The sequence below is a fragment of the Diospyros lotus genome, chromosome 14, assembly GCF_014633365.1.
Source record: "Diospyros lotus cultivar Yz01 chromosome 14, ASM1463336v1, whole genome shotgun sequence".
Lineage (NCBI taxonomy): Eukaryota > Viridiplantae > Streptophyta > Magnoliopsida > Ericales > Ebenaceae > Diospyros > Diospyros lotus.
In genome coordinates, this window is record NC_068351.1 from 30,668,118 (window position 1) to 30,696,050 (window position 27,933).

A 27,933-nucleotide genomic window follows, 5' to 3' on the forward strand; every position below is an offset into this window, starting at 1 on the left:
TAAAAACAAAAGGCCAGTCTATTCCACCTTCAATATCCTGCCAAAGCAAAAAGGTTTTCACTAGAGCAAACTACCGACCGACCAAGTTTAGTAGCATAGCATGATGAAAGCATACGAGGGTCCAAATATGTCCAGTTAAAATACATTCACCATATATACAATGGTGACCGTTTTCATTAAGTTTGTTTTAAGAGTCCTATTACCTGCCAGGGCCCAGGGGTCAATGGTGCAACCATGATACCTCTCAAAAGGAATAACGGGAAGAACGGACAGAATTCCTTGGAGCCGGCACAGGCCTCCCAGACACCAGCTCACGGGAGACCCTCTCTTGCACAGTATTGTACCTGTGATAGCAGCAATTCAAGGGGATCATGAAATGTTTTAGTTTCATTTTATGACGGTACAAGAAGAAAATATAAATTTCATGGAGGATAAAGCATCAGCAAAACTTGGAAGAAATGTCTCGCAAACTTAGCTACATATGGGTTTTATTATTTTTATCTTTTTCCTCCCCCTCGTTTTTCTTCTCAGTAATTTGGTTTTCTAGGGAAGCACGACATGATTGACCAAGTCCTATATCGGTTGGAGATGAATCACACGTCAATATATATCAAACCTTAACGACAATTACTCTAAAACGTTAGCCCAACAGAAAGCCGGTCAACTTTTCTGTTGTAATCTAATTGATTTTACTAAACCTTCCAAGATCAAAAAGCAAGAAAAATACCTCATGTCAAACCATAACATCAAATAAATATATACCAGATTCTGGCCTAGTAGCCTGTAAAGTTATTGATGAGCAGAATTTTATCCAAAAACATGAACCATTAGAAACAACTTTACATTCATATTCCTATTTATACTTCTTGAAATACTCCCTTACAAATGCGGCCAAACTTTTCTTCACATCTAATCCAACCAAGGAAAATATTTAAATTTTGTGGTGATGGTGAGATTTGAATACAGAAACCTTTTGTTTTCTCTAATACATCCATTCATCCAACATCCTTTTTATTTATGGACAGTGTTTTGAAAAGCAGCATGTGCACTCAAGCACAAAAGGCCTAAGGAGCTTAAGCACTTAGCAAAGCGCTCGCTTAAACAAAGTGAAGCGCATATAAATAAAATAAAGAGTATAAACTTTATGAGCATAAAAATTATAAACTATTAAAAAAGCTATCATTAGAGAAGCCTAAATAAGAATGAGGGTTGCAAATCTAACAAAAGAAGAGATACCATTTTTCATTTATATACCAGTTTACAAGTTCATGCAACCATGGCAAAAACACAAGGTACAACATATAAAAGGATACAATCTGATCAACTGTTGGTCCCAATCGAACTTGAAAGACAAACTGGTTTGAACTCTCGATTGAAAGAATCTAAGTATGTTAAGGCTTCTTTTTTATTTTTTTTATTTTGTTAAGTCTCCTTTTGTTTTTTTTGTAAAAATTTGGCAAACCATTCCATTTATTAACATGATTTATATAGAGGATCGAATAGAAGAATAAGAAAAAAAAATCATTCCTAATTTACAAAAATCCCCAATTAGTCAACCCCTAATTTATAGCAATCCCCAATCAATCAATCCTTAATTTGCAATCAATCAACAATTCTAATTTACAACAATCAGAAATCAATTATCAATGTATATATGATTTTAAACAAATGTAAATTCAGCTGAGTCTTCCTTTTTTTTTAAACAAACGTATATATGATTTTATTTAGATCTTTCTAAGATCTGATAATAGCCTTTTCGAGTAAGGATTCCATACTAGCAGCCACACCATTGCGAAAATTTAAACTAATCCAACCATTCATATTGTTTGATAAAAAAAATACAAGTGTATTTTTAAAGCGCATTTTATTGCACTTTGGATCTAAGGTAAAACCACAATTTAATGTCACACCCCAAAGGTTGAGCTAGGATGTGAAAGGGGATTTGGAAGATTAAGAGAAGAATTTGGGGAAGAGATCAGATGAGAGGAAGAGAAACAGCAGATGAGATAAGGAAGAGAAGATAACCAAGAAAGAGAGACAGAAATATAAAGAGAGAACAGCAGCAAGAAGATGAGAGTATTTGAGAGAAAGGAGATCACGGAGAGAAGAAGAAGAAGATAAGAGGGAATTACAGACTATTCATTAATTCCATTCATACCATCCAACGGAGGCTGTGGCTTCAATATATAAGCTCACAAGTGCAACCTCCTTAGCTAAGGGAAAAAGACAAAATGGAAAAAAATCCAAACAGCCTCTAGTTATAAGACAAATAACCCTAACAAAATTAGAAATTCAAAAAACACACACAAAAAACCAAAATTACAAATACTACCCTTGAAATGTGACATTTAAGCATGCTTTAATCGTGCTCAGCTAAAGTCGCTGAGCTCCACATAAAAGAAGCCCCAAGCATGCCGCGCTTTGAAAAGTGCACTTTTTTAAACACTGGGTATGGATCACATTTAATAATTTTATTGACCAAAAAATGTCCTCTTCTCCCTAGCATTCCCATGCTTCTATCGATATATTATATGGGCCAACTACTTACTATTCATTCTCTTCAATACTTCCTTTATTTCATTTGAACATATATGTAATACGACTATAGAACACGTAATTCCTATCTATGTTTTTTTTTTTTTTTTTTTTTTTTTTTACTGGTGACCTATCTATGTTAAATTACTCACTAAAAGGTAACTTTGTCTTTCATATTATTTTATTCATTACCCCCCGGCCAGAAGAAATTGCCATCCAAATACCAGAACTGAGTTTTAGGTAATAGGTTAACCAAAAAACACTAAGTGTCTTCACAGCTCAACGTAAATCATTTGAAAAAAAATGTGTTTGAAGTTCACATGCCTCCACCTAAATTCCCAAGCCAATTTATCAGGTTAGGATTCACAATCAAAATTACCTGGGATATCGATCCTGCACAATCTGGGCAGAACCTCCAGCAATGTACACCTGTCGATTATCTGCAAAGTAATACGGGTCATCTTGAGCCTGTATATTTTGGTGCTCCCTAATTGGATAGACCCTGTCCATTGTTGCCTCGTTCCCATACAATTCTTGATGTGCAGGCAGTACCCTGAAGCGTACAGGATGGGGATCAACCACCATTGCTGCACGACCATATTGTGGTCCAGCTAAATATGTATCCTCCAGCATAGGTACTCTCACTGAGGGCTGCATGTGATCCTCTAAAGCAGAAGGCAGTCTTGCCCATAGTGGTAAGACCTCTGGCATTTGAGCCAGAGGTGGTGCTATTAAAGCTTTGCATGGACGAAACAGTGATATCAGATCCCTCACCTGCATTTCAGTGGTATTTTAAGTAAGAAAAATGAAAAAACAAATGGTTAAGTTAGGGAAGCAGCCATTAAATAAATCGAACTCAGCTTACTTGTCGGCGACTGAGTTCTGGATTGAATTTGCTGCCCTTGTAGCTATCCTTTATAGCAGGTCTGAAAGCACTTTCAGGCAAGGGAAGACATTCCTTGTAAATTTCAAACTTCACCTGAATAAACATAGCAGCAACCTCAAACATTGTATATATTGGCTATACTAACCTGAACAGTTCCGTGAAAACAATAATGGTGAACTGAATAACCGTCATATATGCAAGTAAGTAAAACAACCATGAAATAGCCATTTGTTCTGTATAGCAATCGCAAGAAATAGGAGGCAGCAAAAATCATGGCTACCATGACACTACATTGCAAGCACGTATTTAGAAAATTTTCATTAACGGATTAGATATCCAATTATTCATATTCCAATGAATCAGTGAAAGGAAACACAAGAAGTTGCATTTTGTTAGCTATCAATGCAATTCAATACGGTGCATAGCGAGCACATTTAAAACAACATGCCATTTGTGTCCTTTTTCCCTTGCAAAGTAAGCTTCCAAAGCCCCTTCAAAATTAGCATTCTTTTATCTTTATCTAGAACAAAGTTTCCAATACAAGAAGAAAAATGGACCCCTCAAGGTTTTTGTAAAATATCAACCCCACTATTCTTTCAAATAGGCATAAACCTGCCCTGCTGTTAGCTCCTTCATGGGAAACTAGTATCTGGCAAGGACCAGCATTTAATTCCACACCACCACCACCTCCCTTAATACCATTGCCACTTCCTATGCTACACAGCCATTAGGAAAGGGTGAGTGTATTAAGTGTCAAAATTCTGCTCATTCCCAAGGATATTAAGAAATGGTCCAATTTGTTATTTCCTAAATACAGGATGCACTTAATCAAAACAAAGATAATGTCCACAAGTTCACATATAGCTCTTTAGGCATTAAATTGGAACTCTATTCACATAAACTATTCTATTATAAAATATTAGCAAAATGAAGTAAAACATTTAGAGTGTGATGTACACATTTCAAGGGAAAGAGCAAAAATTTAGAGACCTCTAGCGCCACATTATCCATGCACTCATCCCTCTCAATACACATGAATGTGAAATATATCATATTGAACTTTCTAATTTATTTATTTTGATAAGTACTAAATTTTATTAACTGGAGAAAGATAATTCAAGCCAACCATCTGCAGGAACAAGCGTTTTTTAAATAATGTTAATTAAAAAATTAAAAAGCTAGATTGAAAATAGTTAGTGAAATGAAGTACAACATTGCCAGATCAAAAGATAGAAAATTGGAAGCTATGTTCAAAATGATTTTTTTTCTAAATTGGAGAATAGAAAACAAATTTTTTGTTTTCTAAAATTGTACACGACTTTAGAAAACATCTTAAGTTTTTCCCTTATGCTTCTCTTTTCTCTCTCTTTTTCCTAGTGTTCCATTCGCACCCACCTACCCACTCACCACACCTTCCTCTCCTCTTCCTCAACGCCCTCTACCACAACAATGGCAAGTTCAACCGGCCTCTTCTCTTGTCGTCCTCATCCCTACCACTACAACGGCAAGCACCACCGGCGCCTCTTCCCCTATGTTCGCTTCCTCTCCTCTTGACATCCTCATCCCTTGACCAGCACCACAGCACCTCCCTCTGCCACTATGAGAGCAACAGCTCCTCTCTTCATTAGGCCGCCCTGACCATTCACCTCTCCCCTTGCCGTCAATCTCTACATCTGTTCTTCTGCATGACTTTAAACACATTCTCTCATTTTTTGAAGTCTAAAACTGGTTTCGTATTTAATAGAAATAAACGCGTTTTCCATTTTTCTCTCATTTTCTGAAGAAATGGAAACATGAAAACAAAGATGAAAACTGGAGATGAAAAATAGAAAACATTCTCCACAAGTAAACAGGCCCTTAAGCTCTTTGAGTGTCCTATAGCTTCCATCCATCTCTACGACCAACGGAAGGGAAAAGGCTAACTTAGCCACAATGAAAAGGCAAGCGGGCAAGAGATCTTAGAAAAGCATGACTTGGACAAGAAAAACTGCAAGCCCATGTACAATGATATTTTACTCTTGTGTTAGTTTTGATAATGAAAAACAAATTATTTATATCTTAAGTCAAATATATGGTTTTTAGGTCTTCAAACAAAAATCAATTTCAAGTACCTTTGTGAAAATGAAAACCAAATGAATTCATGTATAGAGATTTGCAAAAACAAGTATTAAGATTTGAAATAATCTCCTAAATGATTTTTACAAATTGATTTTTGAACCATTGGATAAATGAAGCAAAACATTTTCAAAGGCAAAAGACCATGCATGTTCTTTATAGATTGATGTTTTTGTCTTTAACATGATTTTAATGATAGAATTATTTTATTAATTTTTATTTACTTGGTGCTCTAAATTTCTTTTATATGATTTATTAAGCACCAAAATAAAAAAAAAATAAAAATTAAATCCAATGTCAAAATATCTTGTGATAAATTTCTTAGTGGCATTTAGAATATTATGTTTTTATTTGATTAAAAAAATTATTATTAAATGAAAATTAATTTCATCATGTGATAAATTTGTATTTGAAATATTATAATGTGTATTTGATTAAAAATGCTCCAAAAAATTATTTTTCAAAGAGTTTAAAAATAAAATCAGCATTGTTGCCCCTAGGATTCGAACCCACACCCACCAACCAAGCTTAAGCCTTAAATGCAAGCAAGGAATCACTCTAGCTGGAAGCCCCTTTGTTCATTTATGTGCACAAACTTATATTTCTTTCAAGCTGTTGACTAATGCTTTGAATTTGTCAACTAACTCATTTTGATCTATCGACTAAGCCATACAATCTATCGACTAACAGAATGTTTGCATTGAATCTATCAACCGATTTTCTTCATCTGTCGACAAAATTTGTCGTTGAAAGCCTCCAATGGCTAGTTTTCAAAATCCAACAGCTATATACAGCTAGATTTCTCTTAAAGCTTGTGGGAAACCTATAAATACATATCAAGGATGATCTAGAAGAGGCTAATAGATGGGAAAGTGAAGTGAGCTTACAAATTATTTTCATACTTCACAATTGTATTTGTACTTTCATAATTTTCTCTCAAAGGCTTTGATCTTCATTTGTATTTATTTGTTTCAAGCCTTGTATCATTTTGAGATCTTGTAACTAAGAGATTCATCTCTTAAATTCTCTCTTATTGTACATTTCTTGTATTTCCTATCTTGTAAGCTAGAGGGCTTACTTGTATATAAGTACGAGATTTGTAATTTACTAGTCTTGGACTGGAGGGCCTACTTGAGATCAAGTAGGAGGTTCTTAGTAGATTGGTTGAAAAATCCTTAGTGAGGAGCTAAGGTAGTGGATTAGGCTTAGTTTAAACTGAACCACTCTATATCGTTGTGTCCCTTCTTTGCTCGTGCACTTTATTTCATTTATTATTCCAAGCATTTCAATAATCCTCACTTACACTAAAATCTCATTTTTCATCAAAAAGATTTTAAGGTCTATCATATTTTTTAAATTACTCAATTCACCCCCCCCCCCCCCCCTCTTGGGTGTGTACCGTAGCATTTCAAACCTATCATTACAACACATAAGTTAGAACAAAAGTTGGGTATAACAAAGAAAAAGAGGCCAAACAAAGTGGAGGTGCAAGTATGGAAGCTATGTCCAATCATTTATACGATAACTGGCATGCCTAACAGGTGCATGTCCCACTTGACAAGTATGCCCAACATAAAGGTGATACCTTCTCCTAGGAAGATAAAGAAGTCATATCTTCCTCATCTTTCCACAATGGGTATTGGGCATGGTAGCCGACATAACTTTATACTGTTGACATGACTTTAAAGAAACCATATGCACTATGTACAGATAAAGATTAACAAGTTTCCTACCATAGAGGATGAGGGCCAGCAGCGAGGCAAGGTTGACGTGACATGATAGCACAACATAATACATAAAGATTTATCACATTTCAAAACTCAAGCAAAATTAGAAATATAGTTCTCTCTTATGAGAAGGATAATCTTTCAAATTTTAAGGATTTATCCTTATGATGGCCTAACAAAAGTTCAATGCAATCATTTAGCCAACTAAACAATGGAAGCTTCTGGACCTTGGGACCTATTCAAAATGGACACGAATAACCATAACAAGAGTTTTTAGAGAAGTAATAATAAGCATAAAGGCAACTAGGCAAGGACCAATGTAAAAGGATCAGAAAGGATTTGGCACGGAAGTTTGTCCTTTTAGGTATAACATATTGTACCAAGCTCAAGGGAAATTAAATGGTACAAGTAACAAAAATGCACCAGCAATATTCAACACTGTAACTAAGCAAGGAGCCTCGGCATTAATAAGGGAGATCCTCCATCTGGCTTATAATGTTTATTCCACTGTCTTGGATCTTAAAGAGGACCGCTAAAACTGTTAGAAAAAAAATAAGTGGCGTTACCTGTGCAGGAAACTTTCCTCCAAAAGCAGAAGGTTCCAAGTTCAGTTGTCCATGGCAGGTTGCCTTGTATACACCATAGAGAAGCTTCAGGTCAAAATCAAACAGAAATAGTTTCGTGCCTGCTTTTATCTTCTCTACAACATTGTTCTTTGCTGCAGGAAGCCCAAAGACTCGGTATTGGAAACACTCTGGTTTTGTCTTCAGATTACACATGAATATAAAACCAGAAAGTTGTTCCAATTTGTCTCTGGTGTTCTCCTTTTCCTGCAACGCAGTTCTACTGCCAGTAGCAGGAGCAGAAGAAAGGATCTGAGAAGGGTCAGAGGAAGGGACAGGATCAGGAGGGACAGCATTCGCTGCCTTAACCTTTGAAGCTTTCTTCTTTCTCTTCGTCGTTTTGTTTCCATTTGGACGGTTTATAGTCCATCCCTTGTCTTTCAACTTCTTGTCCCCACCTTTTGCCATAAGTAACTAAGTGTACAAAAACCAGTGCACCACTTAATTGAAGTGAACGCAGAATGTCATCCAAAAAAGGAGGAAAAGACTGGAGAGCATATTAGATGTCAGTCGCAAAAACAAAGAGAATATCTTACAAGGCAGCCTGGCTCTCTTGATGCACAAAATGGAAAACATATGCATAAATATTTATTTGCACCATAAGGAGCATAAGCCAAAGATGTTGCCTTGGAAAAATCTGATGGGTGCTTGAACTGGAAAATAAAAAATCCATTATCTTCTTTTTAGGGTACCTATCCTTCATAATAACAGCTTTGATCTGTCATTATCCCAGTTTCAAGTTATTACCAGACTGGAACACAAAACCTGATCCACATATCAGCCCCGAAGAGAAATATCTTCAGTCACATGTCTATGTCTCTATCTTCTACAATGGATTCTAACAAACCCATATGTTCCCTGCTCCCCTACTATCACCGCCACCACGCCACACAATTAAAACCCCTAGAAGGCAAATCTTGCTCAGAAGCAATTGACCCATCACATTGGTCCTCAAGGTTTTACCATCTAGTGCTGCGATTCTAAAATTCTTCCAAGCATAATTGTTAAAGGCGCGCCTAGGCGCAAGGCGCTAGTTCAGCGCCTCGCCTAGGCCGAAGTGAGGCGATTTCAGTGAGGCGCGCGCCTTGCACGGTGAGGCGCCAAGGCGAGAGGCGCGCCTCATGAAACCTAGGTTTTAATTAAAATCTAGGTAGCCCAATTCCTCCCCTCTTCTCAGTTTCAACATGTATACATTACAACATATTTATATTTCTTTAGTTTAAATAAATGTCCACATTTTCTTTTATTTATATTTTACCTTTCATTTAATTTAATATATAAATGTAAATAAGAAAGTACCCCCCATTTCGATTCAATAAAAATATCTAAAAAATTAAAATCCATAAGAATAAGAAAATAGAATTTTGATTTTAGTACAAACTCAAGATTTAGCGATTTTACCACCCCCAAAATACGTACCTACTATTTCTTGAAAAATTCATTAAAAATCATTTTAACAACAATGAATATTAGGTATCAAAATACCGGGAAATAGTTTTTCAAAATGAAAACATTTTCTTATATGTCTCATTATAATGCGTTAATCTTCTAGACTTGGAAAAATAACATTTTTCAAAATGAAAACATTTTCTTGATTGAAAGGGATGATGAAGATATTGACCTTAATGTTGATGATCTCCTTGATGATGATTGATTAAAACTTCTTCATTGATTGTGGACTTGTAGTGTTTATATATTTGTTTAGAACTTTGCATGATGATTGGTACTTGTTTGAGTTTGAGACTTTAAGTTGAACTTTAATGATGTTTCTAGTTTAGAATTTGCATGATGAATGAATCAACTTTGATGATGTTAGTTTAGAATTTGAAGATAATGAATCATTAATGATATGCATGTATTATTATTGATAATTTGATAGTTTTTTATGATTTTACAAGATTTTGAGTTTTTTTTCTAAAAGGTGTGCCTCGCTTCGCAAAGGCGGGCCTCGCCTCGTGCGTCTCGCGCCTCAGGCTTCAGGACCCTTTGCGTCTCGCGCCTTTCAGAACTATGCTTCCAAGCATGACATGATTCCCACAAAGCTTATTAGGTATGGTACAATATCACTGTACTCATCTAATCATTACTGCCAGAATAGGAAAGCAGACAAAATGGCAAATGAAGGCAAGAGACACATCTAAAATTTGATAACAAATATGGGAAACCTAATATTAGGAATCTCATTGAAGAACTTCTAAAAAAGGGGGGCAAAGAGGTCCTTCTGTAACCTTACAGGAAACCTACATTGAGTACTTCAATAACTACTTCGATAAATAATAAAAGCTGCGTAAACAGTATTGAAGGCAAAATAATATGTAAAATGAATACTATTGACTTTTAAATAATTTATACAACTTGCTAAAAAGTTTCCCTTGGTTCCCCTAAAATTTCCTTTCAGTATTTAAATAGTATCTGGGGGAAAAAATCTCAAGGTATCTGGTACATTTCCCAAAAACTTCAATTTGTAAGGATACAGTTACAGTTTATTGTGTTCCCCTGTTCTATACAGCTTCTTGGCAACTTTGAATCAAGCACATCAAAATTTGTGTTGCCAATGGTGAATACAATGACGGTACGCATTAAAATACATATTGAACACACTGCATGTCACCAATGTGATGAGTTAATTTAGGTTGGGCCTACTCAAAAGTTGGACTTTGAGAATATTCACTCTTTCATTTTCTTCATAAACTTCTAGGATTGTTATGCATTAGATAATAGCAATTTTATTTTATTTTATTTTATTTTATTCTATTAACAACTAAGTACAATTTAATTTTATACTAAAAACTAAAACATTTTAAGTTATTGCTGAAATAGATTATTTCAATAGATAAATAACCTCTTAAGACCATCCCTCAACCTAAAGCATATATGTTCCAAACTCATTACAAGTAAATATCACCCTAGCTTCCCCAAAATTTTTGGTAAACAATCTGCAAGTTGAATGCCAAAGTTCAAAAAGTTATCATGGACACATTTCATAACACTTTTTTCCTGAAGTGCCAATCAAACTTAATGTATTTGATCCTCTCATGGAACAGGAGATTGAGGATAATGTTGGGATTGGGACTAATATGTTGACTGCTATCTTAGCATACACATTATCTCCATTTGTGAATGTTGAACACCAAATTCTTCCGGAATGTCTTCAACAATGCATTTGATAATGTTGTTGCTTTTCAAAATTTTGAAAATAAAAATTGAAAATGGTGTTTAACAAAAACATTGCGTATTTTATCAGGTGATTAAAATTGTTTAATAAATATTTTTATTTTGAATTTTCAGTCAATGAAAGCAGTGTGGCTGGTCATTTGCCAGAGGTTAGGTTGATGAAGGGAGCGTGGTAGAAAGTCAGTTGGTTGTCAGAGACTGGATTGTTGAAGGGGGAGTGACTGGTCGATCATCAGAGATTGGGTTGATGAGAGAGGTGCAGCTGGTCAGTCTTCAGAGGTTGGGTCGATGAGAAAGATGATTGGTCAGTCGAATGAAGACAAAAATATAAACTCATAAAAACCATTACGTTTTTGCTTTTTTACCAAAAAAATAGAAATTCTGTTCATTATTTAAAAATGAAATAATGCACCAAACACCCTCTTTTCACAAAAAAGGGAAAAAAGAAAAGAGAGCAAGAAAGATAAAAAAACACAAACAAAAACTGAAAATGTCAGTAAAATCAAGGAAGCCCTTAGTGTTCTTTCAGTTTGTGTAAAGTGGGCTTCAAAAGGTGTTAGATGGAAATGCTGGTACGAGTATTTCTCCCCCCCCCCCCCCCCCCCCCCCCATTATTCATACTTGTCATGCATTCTTGTCTTACACCATAGTTAAGTTCATGTATTGCAACACCCTGTTGTATATGACTGATAGTGTCATAAAGCTAGGTATAATTTGTCAAGCCCATTATGCAACAACTTAAGCCGTAATGAAAACTTATACCTTAATAGAATTATTTTGTAATCATACTATGCTTTCGAACAACTATGATCTTTTCACAAATCCAACTCTACATTGTCACCTTAATTACCATCATCTAATCAAGAAATATTGTGGGTCATGCAACAATCTTCTTCACCACCCACTCACTTTCTATCCACTACTAAAGCAACATCATGAGTGCAAATAAGCATGTCAACTACATGAATTCTAGATCTCTAATTATAAGTATCCATAGTCATATAATTTGCAAGACTATTATATCCTACATCACGTCCAATGGTTTTGCACTAAATTTTATTTAGCCTTCTTCTATCACTTTTGCTACAAATTCCTTCCATTTCATTCACTGACGTCATAGGTGTGTCTATTGGTCTTCTTCTCACATGTCTAAACCATCTTAAACCCATTTATGAATAATCATATTGTAGTATCTTTCCTTGTATAGTTGTGCATCTATCATAACTTTATCATCTTAGTTATGGTCACAGTTTACGCATATTGGTACTTAACTGCCTAACATTCACAGTTATGTAACAAAGATGATTTTATGTTTCCCAATAAAACTTCTCTATTAAACTTAAAAGAATTTTACAACTGCAAAAAATGTTGGCTACACTTATGAACAACCTTGTTAGAGTTTCGTCTAGAGTATTGATGGTAGCGATAGCAATGGTTTTGTATAGGTTATTATGCGAATTTAGAGGGTAGAGATAGGCGGTGGCCTCACTTGTAAATAGCTGTTAAGTTGGGAGTAAATCGGTAATATTCATACTAGTCTTGTAATAGCCTAGGAATTATCACCCTAATATTCTATAAATAGGAAAGGGGGGGCTAGGCATTAAGAACGCATAATACAGTTGTTTTTTTGAGAAAGCTTTGAGAGAGGAAAGGCTATGTTCATAGAATAGCTTTTGTAATCTTGAGAGAAGGCTTGTAATCGGGGGTGCAACTTGTGTACTGTGTTCATTCTTTCTGAATTAAAGAAGACTGCTATTGGAGGGTTCTTAAGTCTGGATGTAGGATTGTTTATTGCAATCTGAACCAGGATAATCTTGGTGTTCTTGTGAATGTTTGGTTTGCACATTCTTATTCTTTTAATTCCGTTTTCTATTCTGTTTATTATTTTTGTTGATTGTAATTGTATTAATTATGTTCTTAAGTTTAAATCCGTGAGTGTGTGCGGTTGAAGAGTGGCTGAATTCTTGTCTAAGAAAACTGATCCAGTGACCTTAGAATTAACAAGCCTAACGCCATATTTTCTATTTCACCATCACCACCACTCATCCACCATTGCTCCAATGACTCCAGCCAACTTCAGACCCCTCCTTAACCCCCATCTTGCAACCTCCACCAATCCATAGAGCAAACTCACTTCTATCCCCCATCCATCTGTAAACCCATCCCCACCATTACTGCCACTGTAGCCAGCATAGTCAAATTCACACCAAGCCAAAATTGTCGTCGCCAACTCCAAACAACCACCTATTACTTCATACCCCCAAACAGCCAGCCATAGCCAACCATGGTGTTAAGACCCTGATCCTAACTAGGTTTACTTCTAAGATATAATCGAAAGAGTAGGAAAAATAGAGATATAAATGAGGGCGATGCAGACAAAATGAGGAAGAAACAGAGAGAAATGAAGGAGAAACATGAAGAATCTGAGAGAGATAAAGGGAAAATAGACAAAAAGTTGGGAGAATCCGAGAGAATAGTAAGGGAGAATTGCAGAGAAAAATGAGATATTTAATTCATAACAATCATAATGACCCCATTATGATAATGTAGAAAATATTTGAGAGAAAAAAAGAACTTAACTTCATTCACTCGACAAAAGGGTGTATAAATACATGAATACAAGATACCTACTCTCTATAGAAGTCTACTCTATTTACAAGATATTTAAACTATTTAAAATACAAAATAACTATCTCTAATTTTTAGGAATACAATTTTAAACTTAATCACATTCAAATTGACTTATCTTCTTCTCCTTTTATCTCTTTATCCTTCCTAGAATTTTGCCTTACTTATCTTCAGCAAATCGGCAGCTCCTATATTTCCACAAATAATATGATAATATATAAGCTATCCATAGAAGTTACCACTCCACTATAGGTAACTACTCCTAAATTACTCCATAACTGACAATAATCTGAGAATAAAAGCAATAACTAACACTTCTGCAAAATAATACAATCTAAGTCGTGACTCTCCCTCCCCCTTAAAAGATTTCTTGTCCCCAAGAAATCTCAGCATCTAGACACACTTCTTCATCCAATCTCTGCTTTTATTATCTAATTCATCCTTCTTAGACTGTAGGGTGTAGAATCCTTTACCTTCATGTTGTAATCACGCCAGTTAGTTTTAGTAGTAAGTATTCCGGTAGCAACCTTCTCTACTAAAACCAACACCAGAAATTGGTCTACACCATATGAAATGACAACAAGAATCTCACATTAGTCTACACCTTTTCTCCCAAGATTCCATTCCTGGACATTAGTCAATCCTACATTGCTTCCCCTATCAATCTATTGAATACTTTCTCATTGTTCTCTTGCAACCTCTCAATAGTCATATCATGATTTTGTTAGGCCACCAATACGGCAAACATACCAAAGGCGTAACAAGGATCAAGGGAATATGGGTGACACCGCGAGGGGGAGTAACGGCCAGCATGTGCGTCAGGGGTAGAATAGGCACTTGGCTGGTTTGTGTAACAAACCAGCATGTGCATGGGCTGGAGGGATAACAACCTATAAAAAGGAGGTTAGAAGGAAGAGGAGGTGTGAAGAATTTGGAGTTTCTGGTAGGAGAGTCCTGGGCCTCTTGAATGCCCAGTTTTGTTGCTTATTTCCATTGTTTTCCTTGTAATTGAGAGTTGCAATATAGCAGAAAACTCACCTAATTCTCTGGAAAGTCCTACCTATTGTGTTGAATCTCATCAATTTGGTATCAGAGCATTCGTCGATCACCATGGTGAACTTAACCGAGAGGGTGGGGACCTGGAGGAGAAGGTAGACACGATAAGGGGCGAGATTCAAACAATAAACCGCAACGTAGCAGAAATGCTCGAATAGTTCGCCATCCTGCGAACAAGGTGGGACGAACAGGAACGAGAGAGGAAGGCTAAGGCCCATGGGGGTGGATGGCCAACAAAATTTACCCTAAATTCCGAAGTGACCCCGGGGGGCGGTATGAACCAAGGAATGGAGGGGGGCATGAGTGCTACATGGCGTCAGGAAGGGAGAGGTCGGCGACTGGAAATGCCAACCTTCGTGGGAGACAACCCGAACGACTGGATTTTCAGGGCGGAGAGGTACTTCTCGATCAACCAGCTATCCGATGATGAGAAGATCGAGTCCGCAGCGTTGTGCTTCAAGGCAGGGGCCCTCGCTTGGTTCCAGTGGGAGTCTAGGCGCAGGGGGATCCACAATTGGGAAGGGCTCAAGCAAGGAATTCTCAATTGATTCCGTTCAACTCAAGAGGGGTCGCTAGAGGAGAGGTTCTTGGCTCTACGACAAGATGGTGATGTCAAGGATTACCGGCTGATGTTCGAGACTTTGGCCGCTCTAGTGTCAGACATCTCTGAGGCGTTCTTGGAAGGCCATTTCATCAACGGCCTTAAGCCAGAAATCAAGGCAGAGATCAGGGTGCTGCAACCTCGGGGGTTGGATCGGATCATGATGATGGCGCAGTGTATCGAGGATAAAAATGCAGCCATACTCAGCTGCAGTAGGGCGTTCGGACCAGCGAGGAGCATTTTTCCTACCCACTCTACAACCAATGTTGTTCGAACCCTTCCCATACAATCAAGAAGCCCGACTCCTCATTCGAGAGTCTTTGGTCAGGTGAGCAACAAGCTGCCAACGGCTAGTAGTGGCAGCAATGGCTCTTTTAAACGTCTCAGTGAGGCCGAGTGGAAAGCCAAAAGGGAAAAGGGATTATACTTTCGTTGTGATGAGAAATATTCAGTTGGCCATGGGTGTAAGAACAAGGAGCTGCACGTTATGATGATTTACGATGAAGAAAGGTAAGAGGAAAGAGCCGAGGTGGAAACAGGAGATGGGAGAGAAGAAGAAGAGGAAGTTAGGCATGGCAGTGAGGTCGTTGAACTCTCCATGAATTCAGTGGTGGGGTTGACAACACCGCAAACCATGAAGCTACAAGGGGATATAGGAGGGCAACCAGTGGTAGTACTTATTGATGGAGGGGCAACGCACAACTTTATAGCTGCAGAACTGGTGCAGCGGTTGGGGTTGCCAAGAACAGAAACTACCGGATATGGGGTGATCATGGGGACAGGAATGGCGATGCAAGGGGCCGGCATTTGCAAGGGGGTGAAATTGCACCTGCAAAACTTACAAATCGTGGAGGATTTTCTGCCCTTGGAATTGGGTAGTTCTGATGTAATCCTTGGGATGAAGTGGCTGGCAGCAGTGGGGAAGATGAGAGTGGATTGGAAGGCTTTGACTATGAAGTTTCAGATTGGGGGATTGGCTGTGACCTTGCAAGGGGATCCTAGCTTGAGCAAAAGCTTGGTATCCTTGAAGGCTATGATGAAGGCCTTCAAGGAGAATGGAGAAGGAATGTTGCTTGAACTTGGGACGCTGGCAGCCGAATACCATGACAGTCAGAAAGAGGTTCCATTGTTCCTAAAGGAGGTGTTAGCCGAGTTTGAGGAGGTGTTCACAACACCTGAAGGGCTGCCTCCTTCCAGAAAAAAAGATCATGCAATCAACCTACTACCAGGCACGATACCGGTTAGTGTGCGGCCCTATCGTTATCCTTATCTACAGAAAAACGAGATTGAGAAGATGGTAGGAGAGATGCTAGCGGCGGGGATTATACAACCAAGTTCCAGCCCTTTCTCTAGTCCGGTCCTACTTGTCAAGAAGAAGGATGGCGGGTAGCGCTTTTGTGTGGATTATAAGGCTTTGAATAAGGCGACCGTGCCCAACAAGTTTCCAATTCCAGTGATTGAGGAGTTGTTGGATGAGCTTCATGAGGCCAAGGTTTTTTCCAAACTCGACCTTAAATCTGGATATCATCAAATTCGTGTTAAAGCTGAGGACATCCCAAAGACTGCCTTTCGGACTGACTAACGCGCCAACCACGTTCCAGTCGCTGATGAATGACATCTTCAGGGAGCAAATGAGGCGTTTTGTGTTAGTTTTTTTTTATGACATATTGGTTTTCAGCAAGGATTTTGAACAGCATGCACAACACTTATGTTGTGTTCTAGAAGTGCTGGCAGCTAACCAACTATTTGCAAATAGGAAGAAGTGTTTGTTTGGACAACTGGAAATTGAGTACTTAGGCCACATTATATCACAACAAGGGGTTTCAGCTGATTGTAGCAAGGTAAAAGCTATGTTAGATTGGCCCACTCCCACCACATTGAAGGAGTTGCGTGGGTTCCTTGGTCTCACGGGATACTATCGACGTTTTGTTAAGGACTATGGCAGGTTAGCATGGCCTCTCAAGGAGCGACTTCGAAAGAACAATTTTTTCTAGGATAAGGCAGCTGAGCAAGCTTTCCAACGGCTCAAGGCTGCCATGGTATCACTACCCGTTTTGGCTTTGCCGAACTTTGACAAACCATTTGTGGTTGAGACGGATGCGTCTAGACATGGTATGGGGGCAATTTTAATGCAAGATCATAGACCTATTGCCTATTTCAGTCATGCCTTTAATCAGTTGGGGAAGAGGAAATCAATTTATGAGAGAGAATTGATGGTCATTGTATTTGCGGTGCAAAAGTGGCGGCATTATTTGTTGGGGCAGAAGTTTGTGGTCAGGACCGACCAAAAGAGCCTCAAATTCCTGATGGAGCAAAGGTTGGTTAGCCCAGAATATCAGAAGTGGATGCTCAAGTTAATGGGATTTCAATTCGAAATTCAATATAGGCCGGGAATGGAAAACAAGGCAGCAGATGGATTGTCCCGCATTAGCCACTCTGCTGCCCTCTTAACATTAACCATTCCTCAAGTTCTCCAACTTGATCAGCTGGCTCGAGAAGTAGAAGCAAATGAGTGGCTGCAAGGGGTGGTCAAGGATCTCCAACTTGATCCTACTTCCAAGCCCCATTTCCAATTGGTGGACAGCCACCTCCTCTACAAGGGTAGGTTGAACCTACCAAAGGGCTCTTCTCTCATTCCATTGCTTTTACATGAGGGACATGATGGGAAAATAGGAGGGCACTCGGGATTATTGAAATCCTACAAGCAGATTGCAACCAGTGTATACTGGCCAGGTATGAAGAGGGACATCCACAAGTATGTGAGTCTTTGTGCTGTATGCCAACAGAACAAGGTACTAGCCCTGAAGCCGGGAGGGCTCCTGCAGCCCCTTCCTATCCCAAACCAAATTTGGGACGACATTGCTATGGACTTTATCGAAGGCTTACCAAGGTCGAGCAAAATGGACTCGATTTTGGTGGTAGTAGATAGACTCAGTAAGTATGGGCATTTCATCGAGCTTAAACACCCTTTTACAGCTGGAGAGGTGGCAGGAATCTTCATCAAGGAAGTGGTGCGGCTTCATGGTTTACCACGGTCCATTGTATCCGATCGAGACAAGATCTTCATGAGCAAATTTTGGGAAGAGTTGTTCCGCCTCCAAGGTACCAGGCGCCACCGCAGCACAGCTTATCATCCACAAACGGATGGACAAACGAAGGTGCTAAATAGGACATTGGAGACATACCTACGCTGTTTTGCTTCCTCTAAACCTAAAGCTTGGTTTGTGTGGCTGTCTTGGGCTGAACTTTGGTACAACACTTCATACCACACAGCCTCGAGAATTACACCATTCTAGGCCGTTTATGGGCGCGAACCGCCAGCAATATTGAGGGTTGAAGTGGGTTCCACTCCTGTTTCAGTAGTGGAGCAACAACTGGTTGAAAGAGATCACATTTTGGAGGAACTTAAGGCACAACTATTAAGGGCTCAAGCAGTAATGAAGAAGGGGGTTGATATGAAAAGAAGAGCAGTGAAGTTTAAGGTTGGGGACTTAGTTTACTTGAAATTAAGACCCTATCGGCGAAAAACATTGGCTGGTCGTTCCAATGAGAAGTTGGCTCCTCGATTCTATGGTCCCTTTGAAGTGGAAAAGGAAATTGGGCCTGTAGCTTATCAGTTAAAGCTGCCTTCACACTGCAGCATCCACCCTGTCTTCCATGTGTCCCAGCTACGAGAAGCCAAAGGTGCGTTGCAAGCCACTAGGGAAATTCCTAATCAGTTAAGTGCAGAATTGGAAATGTTGGTTGAACCAGAGGCAGTGCTGGGGGTCAAGCCTGGAACAGAAAGTAATGTACGGGAAATGGATGTCCTACTCCAATAGAAGGGGTTACCTCCTTTGGAAGCCACTTGGGAGCCTTATAGCCTCATTCAACAACAATTTCCCTCTTTCCACCTTGAGGACAAGGTGAAAGTTGGGGAAGGGAGTAATGTTAGGCCACCAATACGGCAAACATACCAAAGGCGTAACAAGGATCAAGGGAATATGGGTGACACCGCGAGGAGGAGTAACGGCCAGCATGTGCATCAGGGGTAGAATAGGCACTTGGCTAGTTTGTGTAACAAACCAGCATGTGCATGGGCTGGAGGGATAACAACCTATAAAAAGGAGGTTAGAAGGAAGAGGAGGTGTGAAGAATTTGGAGTTTCTGGTAGGAGAGTCCTGGGCCTCTCGAATGCCCAGTTTTGTTGCTTATTTCCATTGTTTTCCTTGTAATTGAGAATTGCAATATAGCAGAAAACTCACCTAATTCTCTGGAAAGTCCTACCTATTGTGTTGAATCTCATCAGATTTATTAGTTGTTCTTCGGATTGCTTTAACTGCAACAGAATTCTTTCCAACATCATTAGTCTCTTTCTCAATCTCAAGAACTTCTCTGTTGACATCTTTCAATCATGATGATTGACTGTTTGAATCAATCATCTCATGATTAAAACTTCTGAGATAGTTATCTTGAGCATCTCTTTCTAGAACTTCTCTTTTTAAGGAATCAAAATATTCCTTAGAAAATAATTTGGCTAGAATACTAACCTAAAACTTCTTTGAAAAGTGAATCAAAATCTCATCTAGTGTTGATGTTATGCATTGAGAAAACAGTCCAGGAGGTTAAGAAGAACAGGAGATGTCTCAAGTGTTTGAAGCGGTTGGTTTTATTCTAAGTTAGAAGAGTCTAGCTTAGGTGTTTTATTATAAGGGGGGTTTTGGTCTTTGTGTAGATTAAATAAAAACCTTGTAATTACCGCCCATAATGTCTATAAATAGGAGACATGGGGCAAGGCAGTCACAAATGATCATTCATTCTCTATGATCGAGTGCAGTGTGTGTGTGATGTAGAATAATGTCGGGAACAGTAACGGTGAACAATACAGTGAACAATAGCGATGAACAGTGCACAAGAACGGAACAGTAATTACAGCATAATTCTATTTTAGATTATGTCTATTTTAGTCTTTTTTCATGCTAGGGTTTGCTATTATGATTACTTGTTGCTAGGATAGTATTTAAAGTATTTTTCTTTTCTTTTAGTGGCAGTTTTTCTAATAGAATTTTGGAAATTTCTTTAAACTTTCTGGTGGAATCCAATTCCCTTTGATTTCTTAGAGATTTCGCTTGAAATCTTTTCTTCTTGCTGCATCAAGTGGTATCAGAGCACGGTTTCTCCGTCTCCATATCGTTGATTGCTATCTTTCTCCATCAAATCAACCATGGGTGATGAGATTGCTACCATGAAGGCTAAAATTAATGCCCAAAACCAACAGATTGACAATTTGTCCACACAACTTGGAGAGATTTGCCAATTGCTGTTGCAGGTTGTTGGAAATAGCGGAGGAAACGACGTTGGAAACCCTCCACCAGCCAACATTGGCAATCCGCAGTGTCCTAACCAAAGGAATCACCGCGATATAAATGCCCATGGTGAGAGACAACAAGGAAACAATAGGCAGCCTGCAATTGAAGACAGTGAATCAGATTCCGAAGAGGATTTTGAGGATCCGCCTCAATACCACAATCGTCAACACCAACACCGAGGCACCTGTGACGACTATAGGATTAAGGCGGATATCCCTCCTTTCTCGGGAAACTTGAGGATTGAAGAGTTCCTTGACTGGATGGTGGAAGTTGAGCGATTTGTGGAGATTATGGAGGTCCCTGAGGAGAAAATAGTTAAGATGGTAGCTTTTCGTTTGAAATCTACAGCTGCTGTTTGGTGGGATCAGTTGTAGAAAACTCGCCAGAGACAAGAAAAGAATAGGGTTCGAACCTGGAGGAAGATGAAATAGCTTATGATGGATCAGTTTTTACCCGCTGACTATGAGCAGATTTTATATCGCATGTATTTGGGATGCACACAGGACAACCGATCAGTGTCGAACTACACCCACGAGTTCATGAAACTAGCCGAGCGTAACAATTTGACCGAATCTGAAAATCAGAAAGTAGCCTGGTATATTAATGGACTGAAAATTGCTTTACAAGATAAAATTGGGTTGCAGAATCTTTGGACTTTACAGGAAGCCATTAACATGGCATTAAAGGCTAAGATGATTGGAGTTGAGAGAGCGGCGACCAACTATCGTAGGGCTGCCACACCTATTGAACAACCACTAAACAGTGCTATTGACAAAGGAAAAGCGACTGCTAGCTCATCTAGCTCTCAGAACAAGGCTAATATAGAAGGAGGCAGCACCAAATTTGCTAATAGAGGAGCAAGGCGAGTTCCACCTCAAAGGGAGAATCCGTATGCCAGGCCTTTAGTTGATATTTGGTACAGGTGTCAAAAATCTGGACATCGCTCCAATAACTGTCCAGAACGAAGACAAGCTAACTTGGTGGAGCATGAGGCGTTTTCAAAGGTAGAAGAAGGGGTGGCGGATGAAGGTGATTATGATGGAGTAGAGTTTGTTGTTGAGGAAGGATTGGAGAGACTAAACTTGGTGCTGTAGCGAGTCCTCTTGTCACCAAAAGAAGAGGGATAGAGACATAACATATTCCGTTCGCTTTGTTCCATTAAGAACAAACTGTGCGAAGTGATTGTGGATAATGGAAGCTGTGAAAACTTTGTATCAAAGAAATTAGTAAGTATGTTACAGCTACCAACTGAGAACCATCCCAATCCATATTCCCTTGGTTGGGTGAAAAGGGGACCTTCTGTTCAGGTTACTGAGACGTGTAAAGTACCGCTCTCCATTAGAAAACGTTATAAGGATGAGGTGATATGTGATGTCATTGACATGGATGCATGCCATATTCTTTTGGGTCGCCTTTGGCAGTTTGATATTGACTCTACTTTCCGGGAACGTGACAATGTAGTGTTATTTATGTGGGACAGCTATAAGATCGCTATGGCTCCTATCAAACAGACGGGAAGTGCGAACAAACAAAGGTCATAAAGTTTTCTTACTGTCACAAGTAGCGAGCAAAAAATTGTGAATTTTACAAGGCACTCTGACTGCATCTGCCTAGTAGTGGTAAAAGGGCTTATGGTGGTTAGGAATGAAGGAGACATGGTTCCAGTTGAAGTACATCAAATATTAAATGATTTTCAGGTTTTGATTTCAGATGAGCTCCCAAATGAATTGCCTCCTATACGAGATATCCAACACCAAATTGAACTCATGCCAAGAGCAAGCATTCCAAATTTGCCTCACTACAGAATGAGTCCGAAAGAGAATGAAATTTTGAGAAAGCAGATTGAAAACTTATTGAAGAAGGGGTTTATCAAAGAGAACATGAGTCCGTGTGCAGTCCCCGTTCTGTTGGTGCCTAAGAAATGAGGGACTTGGCGCATGTGTGTTGATAGTCGCGCCATCAATAAAATAACTGTGAAGTACAGGTTTCCTATTCCACGACTTGAAGACATGCTGGATGTACTTTCGGGGTCTAGTATGTTTACAAAAATAGACCTTCGTAGCGGTTACCACCAAATTCAAATCAAGCCCGGGGACGAGTCGAAGATTGCATTCAAAAGTAAGGAGGGGCTCTACGAATGGTTGGTAATGCCCTTTGGGTTGACCAACGCTCCTAGCACCTTCATGAGATTAATGAACCAGGTACTTAGACCTTTCATTGGCTCTTTTGTTGTTGTGTATTTCAACGATATTCTCATTTACAGCAAGAACAAAGGAGAGCATCTCACCCATTTGAGACAAGTCCTGGACGTGTTAAAAGAAAATCAGCTTTACATCAACCTGAAGAAGTGCACGTTTTGCACCAATAAACTCCTATTCTTGGGCTATGTGGTTGGTGATGATGGTATACACATGGATGAGGAGAAGACAAAAGCAATCCGAGATTGGCCGACTCCAAAATCAATGTCCAATGTGAGAAGCTTCCATGGCTTAGCCACTTTCTATAGGCGATTTGTACGACATTTCAGCACCATAATGGCACCACTCACTGAATGTCTGAAGAAAGGAAGATTCAGTTGGGGAGAGGACCAAGATAAGAGCTTCGCCCTCATCAAGGAAAAGTTGTGCACTGCCCCAATACTAGCCTTGTCAAGTTTTGACAAGGTATTCGAGGTTGAATGTGATGCCAGTGGCGTAGGTGTTGGAGCAGTACTCTCTCAAGAAAAGAGACCTATGGCTTTCTTTTCTGAAAAATTGAGTGAGGCCAAACAGAAATGGAGCACTTATGATCAAGAATTCTATGCAGTTGTGAGAGCCTTGAAGCAATGGGAACACTACCTTGTGCAGAAGGAATTTGTGTTAATTCACTGATCACCAAGTCTTAAAATTTATTAACAGCCAGAAGCATGTCAATAAGATGCATGCTAGGTGGGTAGCTTTTCTACAGAAATTTCCTTTTATGCTCAAACACAAATCTGGGAGTTCGAATCAAGTTGCTGATGCCCTCAGCCGAAGAGCCTCTCTATTAATCACACTTTCCCAAGAAATTGTGGGATTTGAATGCTTGAAGGAGTTGTATAGAGGTGATGATGATTTTGGGCAGATTTGGAGCAAGTGTGTGAATCACGAGCCTATGGCAGATTTCCATATCAACGATGGGTATTTGTTTAAGGGCAATCAGCTTTGTATTCCTACATCTTCCTTGCGTGAGAAGTTGATTCGGGACCTACATGGTGGAGGTTTGAGAGGACATTTGGGGCGTGACAAAACCATAGCTACTTTGGAGGAACGATATTACTGGCCTCAGTTGAAGAGGGATGTTGGCAACATAGTCCAAAAATGTTATACGTGCCAAACGGCAAAGGGTCAGGCCCAAAACACAGGATTGTACATGCCACTTCCCGTTCCCGAAGGCATATGGCAAGATCTCGCAATGGATTTCGTGTTGGGATTACCACGGACTCAAAGAGGAGTTGACTCAGTATTTGTGGTAGTCGATAAATTTTCCAAGATGGCTCACTTCATCGCTTGTCGGAAAACTTCTGATGCCTCGAATGTAGCCAAACTGTTTTTCAGGGAGGTTGTTTGCTTGCATGGGATTCCCAAATCCATTACTTCTGACAGACATACGAAGTTTTTGGGGCACTTTTGGATTACATTATGGAAATTGTGTGGGACGAAATTAAATAGAAGCAGCACTGTCCATCCTCAAACAAATGGACAGACAGAGGTCACAAATCGTACACTTGGGAATATGATTCGAAGTGTGTGTGGAGACAAACCAAAACAGTGGGATTATGCATTAGCTCAAATTGAGTTCGCGTATAACAATACAATTCACACAGCTACAGGTAGATCTCCATTTGCTATCGTGTATACCGAAGTTCCCCATCATGCTGTTGATTTGGCAAAGCTACCTAAGGGTAAGAGTACGAATAAAGCTGCTGAACAGTTGGCTGAAGAAGTGGTTGCTATTCGTGATGAGGTAAGGCCAAAGCTGGAAAAGACTAATGCAAAGTATTAAGATAGCGGCCAATTCTCACCGTCGAAATAAGCAATTTCAGGAGGGCGATTCAGTGATGGTGTTCTTGAGGAAAGAGAGGTTTCCCGCTGGTACCTACAACAAGCTGAAGCCTCGAAAATATAGTCCTTTCAAGATGCTTAAGCGAATTAACGACAATGCCTATATTCTTGATTTGCCAGCCTCCATGGGAATTTCTAGTACCTTCAATGTGGCAGACTTGTATGAGTACCATGAAGATTCCGAACCCCTTTATCCAAAATATAACTCGGGGTCAAGTTCCTCGGAGGTGGAAGGGACTAATGTAGAACAGTGTCAGGAACAGTAGCTGTGAATAGTACGGTGAACGGTAGTGATGAACAGTGCGCCGGTGAACAGTAACTATGAACAGTGCATAGGGACGGAACAGTAATTACAGCATAATTCTATTTTAGATTATGTCTATTTTAGTCTTTTTTCATGTTAGGGTTTGCTATTATGATTGCTTGTTGCTAGAGTAGTATTTAAAGTCTTTTTCTTTTCTTTTAGTGGCAGTTGTTCTAATAGAATTCTGAAAATTTCTTTAAACTTTCTGGTGGAATCTAGTTCCCTTTGATTTCTTAGAGATTTCGCTTGAAATCTTTTCTTCTTGCTGCATCAGTGTAAGAGGAAAGGCTTGTGTCCAAGAAAGTCTTTGTAATCTCCAAGAAGATTATACTCTGGTGGAATAGAGATGGAAGAGTGAGATATTGATCATTCCAAAAGTCTTTGAATACGAATGAGACTGTTGTAGAGAAGAGAGGAAATACTTTGTGTAAAGAAGAGTGTTTGTAATCTCTTGAGTGCAGTGAATTCGTGAGTCAGAGAGGAAGAAGAGAGGACATCTTGTAACTGTTCTACAGTCAATTTCTAGTGGAATTGCTCTCGTTCTTAGTGGCTGGATGTAGGGCCATTTCCATGGGCTAAACCAGGATAATTCTTGCGCCTCTTGTGATTGTGGTTTGATTGTTTCATTTCTGTTTTCATTCCTTTAATTCTATCTTTCATTACAATTGCATATTTTTTGTTGTTTGAGATTGATTTCGAGTGAGGAGTGTGAGTGAATTGGCAACAAGAACCATTGATTGAGTTATCTAAGAGCTCCTAAATTTAACATCCAACTTTGGTTGATGTTAGTAACTTCTTTCTCCAGTAACTGCACAGCTTCTCTGGTGGCAAAGTCGATGGCAGTGTTCTACTCATGGCAACAACTCAATTCTTCCCGAGTCTACTACAAACCCATCTCTAGGGCATCCACCCTAGCCTCCATCTGCTTCATGCAGGTCCCTTCTGCCATTTCAACAATCCAATACTTTGAAAATTCAACAATCCAATACTTTGAAAAGTCACCTCTGTAACAACAATTGTAACTGCTTCCAGAAACTTGGTAACTGCATCTAAACTACTTCCAGAAATCAGCAACTGTCACTGATCATCTTGCCTTCAAAATCTGGTCAGAAACACCTAGATCACAACCAAGAACTGGTCTGCTCTGATACCAATTTATCAGGACCTTGGTCCTAACTAGGTTCGCTTCTAAGATATAATCAAAAGAGTAGGAGAAAGAGAGATAGAAATGAGGGAGAAATAGACAAAATGAGGAAGAAATGGAGAGAGAAATGAAGGAGAAATCAGGAGAATCCGAGAGAGATAAAGGGGAAATAGACATAAAGTAGGGAGAACAAGGAGAATCCAAGAGAATAGTAAGGGAGAATTGCAGAGAAAAGGGAGAGCTTTAATTCATGAAAATCATAATGACCCTCGGCCATGTGGCTATGGCTTTGTATATAACCTATCCACAGTAGTTACCACTCCTCCACTATAGGTAACTACTCCCAAATTACTCCATAACTAACAATAATCTGAGAATAAAGACAATAACTAACTCTTCTGCAAAATAATACAATCTAAGTTGTGACACATGGCTGCTTGCACACCTATGCCTCACCAGCTAGAACCATGACCTCTACTGTTGCACTTCAGAATCCCCACCACCCTATAGCCAATAATGAATAAAGAAAGAAACCCGAACCTCTCACTTTCACTCTATTAATTAAGATATCCTAGTTCTTGAGGGTGGTGAAGAGTGTCCTCCCAAAGGTGGGAAGTTCTATAGGAGGGGTACCACATGTCTTTGCCGGTCATAATAGCATTCAAATCCCAATAGGCAATTTCATATACTTCAAAAGAATGTTCATCAACCTTCTAATAGTTCAGCAGGTTTCTTATAACACCCTACCAAGCGCGATCCCCCCTATGCCTATAAAAGTATGAGAGAAGGTATCAATGGTAATTCTTGCAGATGGCACTCACTTTTGTTGTGCATTAAGGTACGGGGAATAAAGAAGGCATGCCATTAATAGTTAATACCATTCATTGGAGAAAGCAAACATGACATTAGCCATGCTCACTTGGGTTTTGCAAGAGACCAAGACTTAAAAGGGTACTAAGGATCAGAATTGAAAAGATAGAAAACAAATAACTCCTTTTGCTCAAAGGGTCCTGCCATATAATGGGGTTATGTTTGAAACTCGAGTTTAATTTTATGCTAGTCAAGCTTTATCAGGGAAATGCTCCTTTGATAGGTTTTATTAGTATAACGCCTGTATTTATAGACCTATAGTCCGTACCCTAAACCAAATCTACATCATAAAGTAAAAAGAGACTCTTCGATAACACGAGACACGGTATTAAAAACAAATCTTATGAATATCGTCACCTTGAGCGTTTTGCAACAAAATCGCAGACATACATCAGTTTTGAATTTCTAAAGCTTCATTCCATAGTGAATCGATCGAAAAAATAAGCAATTGATCACAAACAAGATAAACCCTTAGTACCACCCAATAACTTTTATTCGCACCTGCTTCACATGTTAAGCAAACGAATACAGAGAGTAAACATCAAATTCGAGGTCTCAAAAGAAACCGCAAATTCATCACTAACAAAAACACATTGGCGCATCCAAATAGAACAGAAAATCACAAGCATGTAAAGATAAATTTAAGGATATAGAAAACCCTAATTATGTTGTAATATGAGGGAAGTGTTACCAGAAACCGTCAGAAAGCGATTGAGGAACTTCTGGAGAAAACCGGGCACACGAGGCCCAAACGGAGGAGGAGCGACCTTTTAAGTGAAATTTTGGGGTTTAAACAAATCAACAGTAGCTATCTATTCCATGTGGTAGTCCCCCCCCCCC

At 39.1% G+C, this 27,933-nt stretch overlaps 1 protein-coding gene across 2 annotated transcripts; it reads right to left on the reverse strand.

The window, feature by feature from the left end:
* LOC127790144 (uncharacterized) lies at positions 1–27,933 on the reverse strand. Of its 2 annotated transcripts, none has more exons than XM_052319437.1 (5): positions 27,785–27,933; positions 7,830–8,300; positions 3,401–3,514; positions 2,915–3,309; positions 1–344 (listed from the first exon to the last, which is right to left on the reverse strand). In XM_052319437.1, the coding sequence occupies exons 2-5, from the start codon at positions 8,292–8,294 to the stop codon at positions 245–247; spliced, it is 1,074 nt and encodes a 357-aa protein (XP_052175397.1). In that variant the 5' UTR covers positions 8,295–8,300; positions 27,785–27,933; the 3' UTR covers positions 1–244. The 2 variants fall into 2 exon arrangements, with proteins under 2 accessions (XP_052175397.1, XP_052175396.1); XM_052319436.1 differs by lacking the exon at positions 27,785–27,933 and adding an exon at positions 27,595–27,752.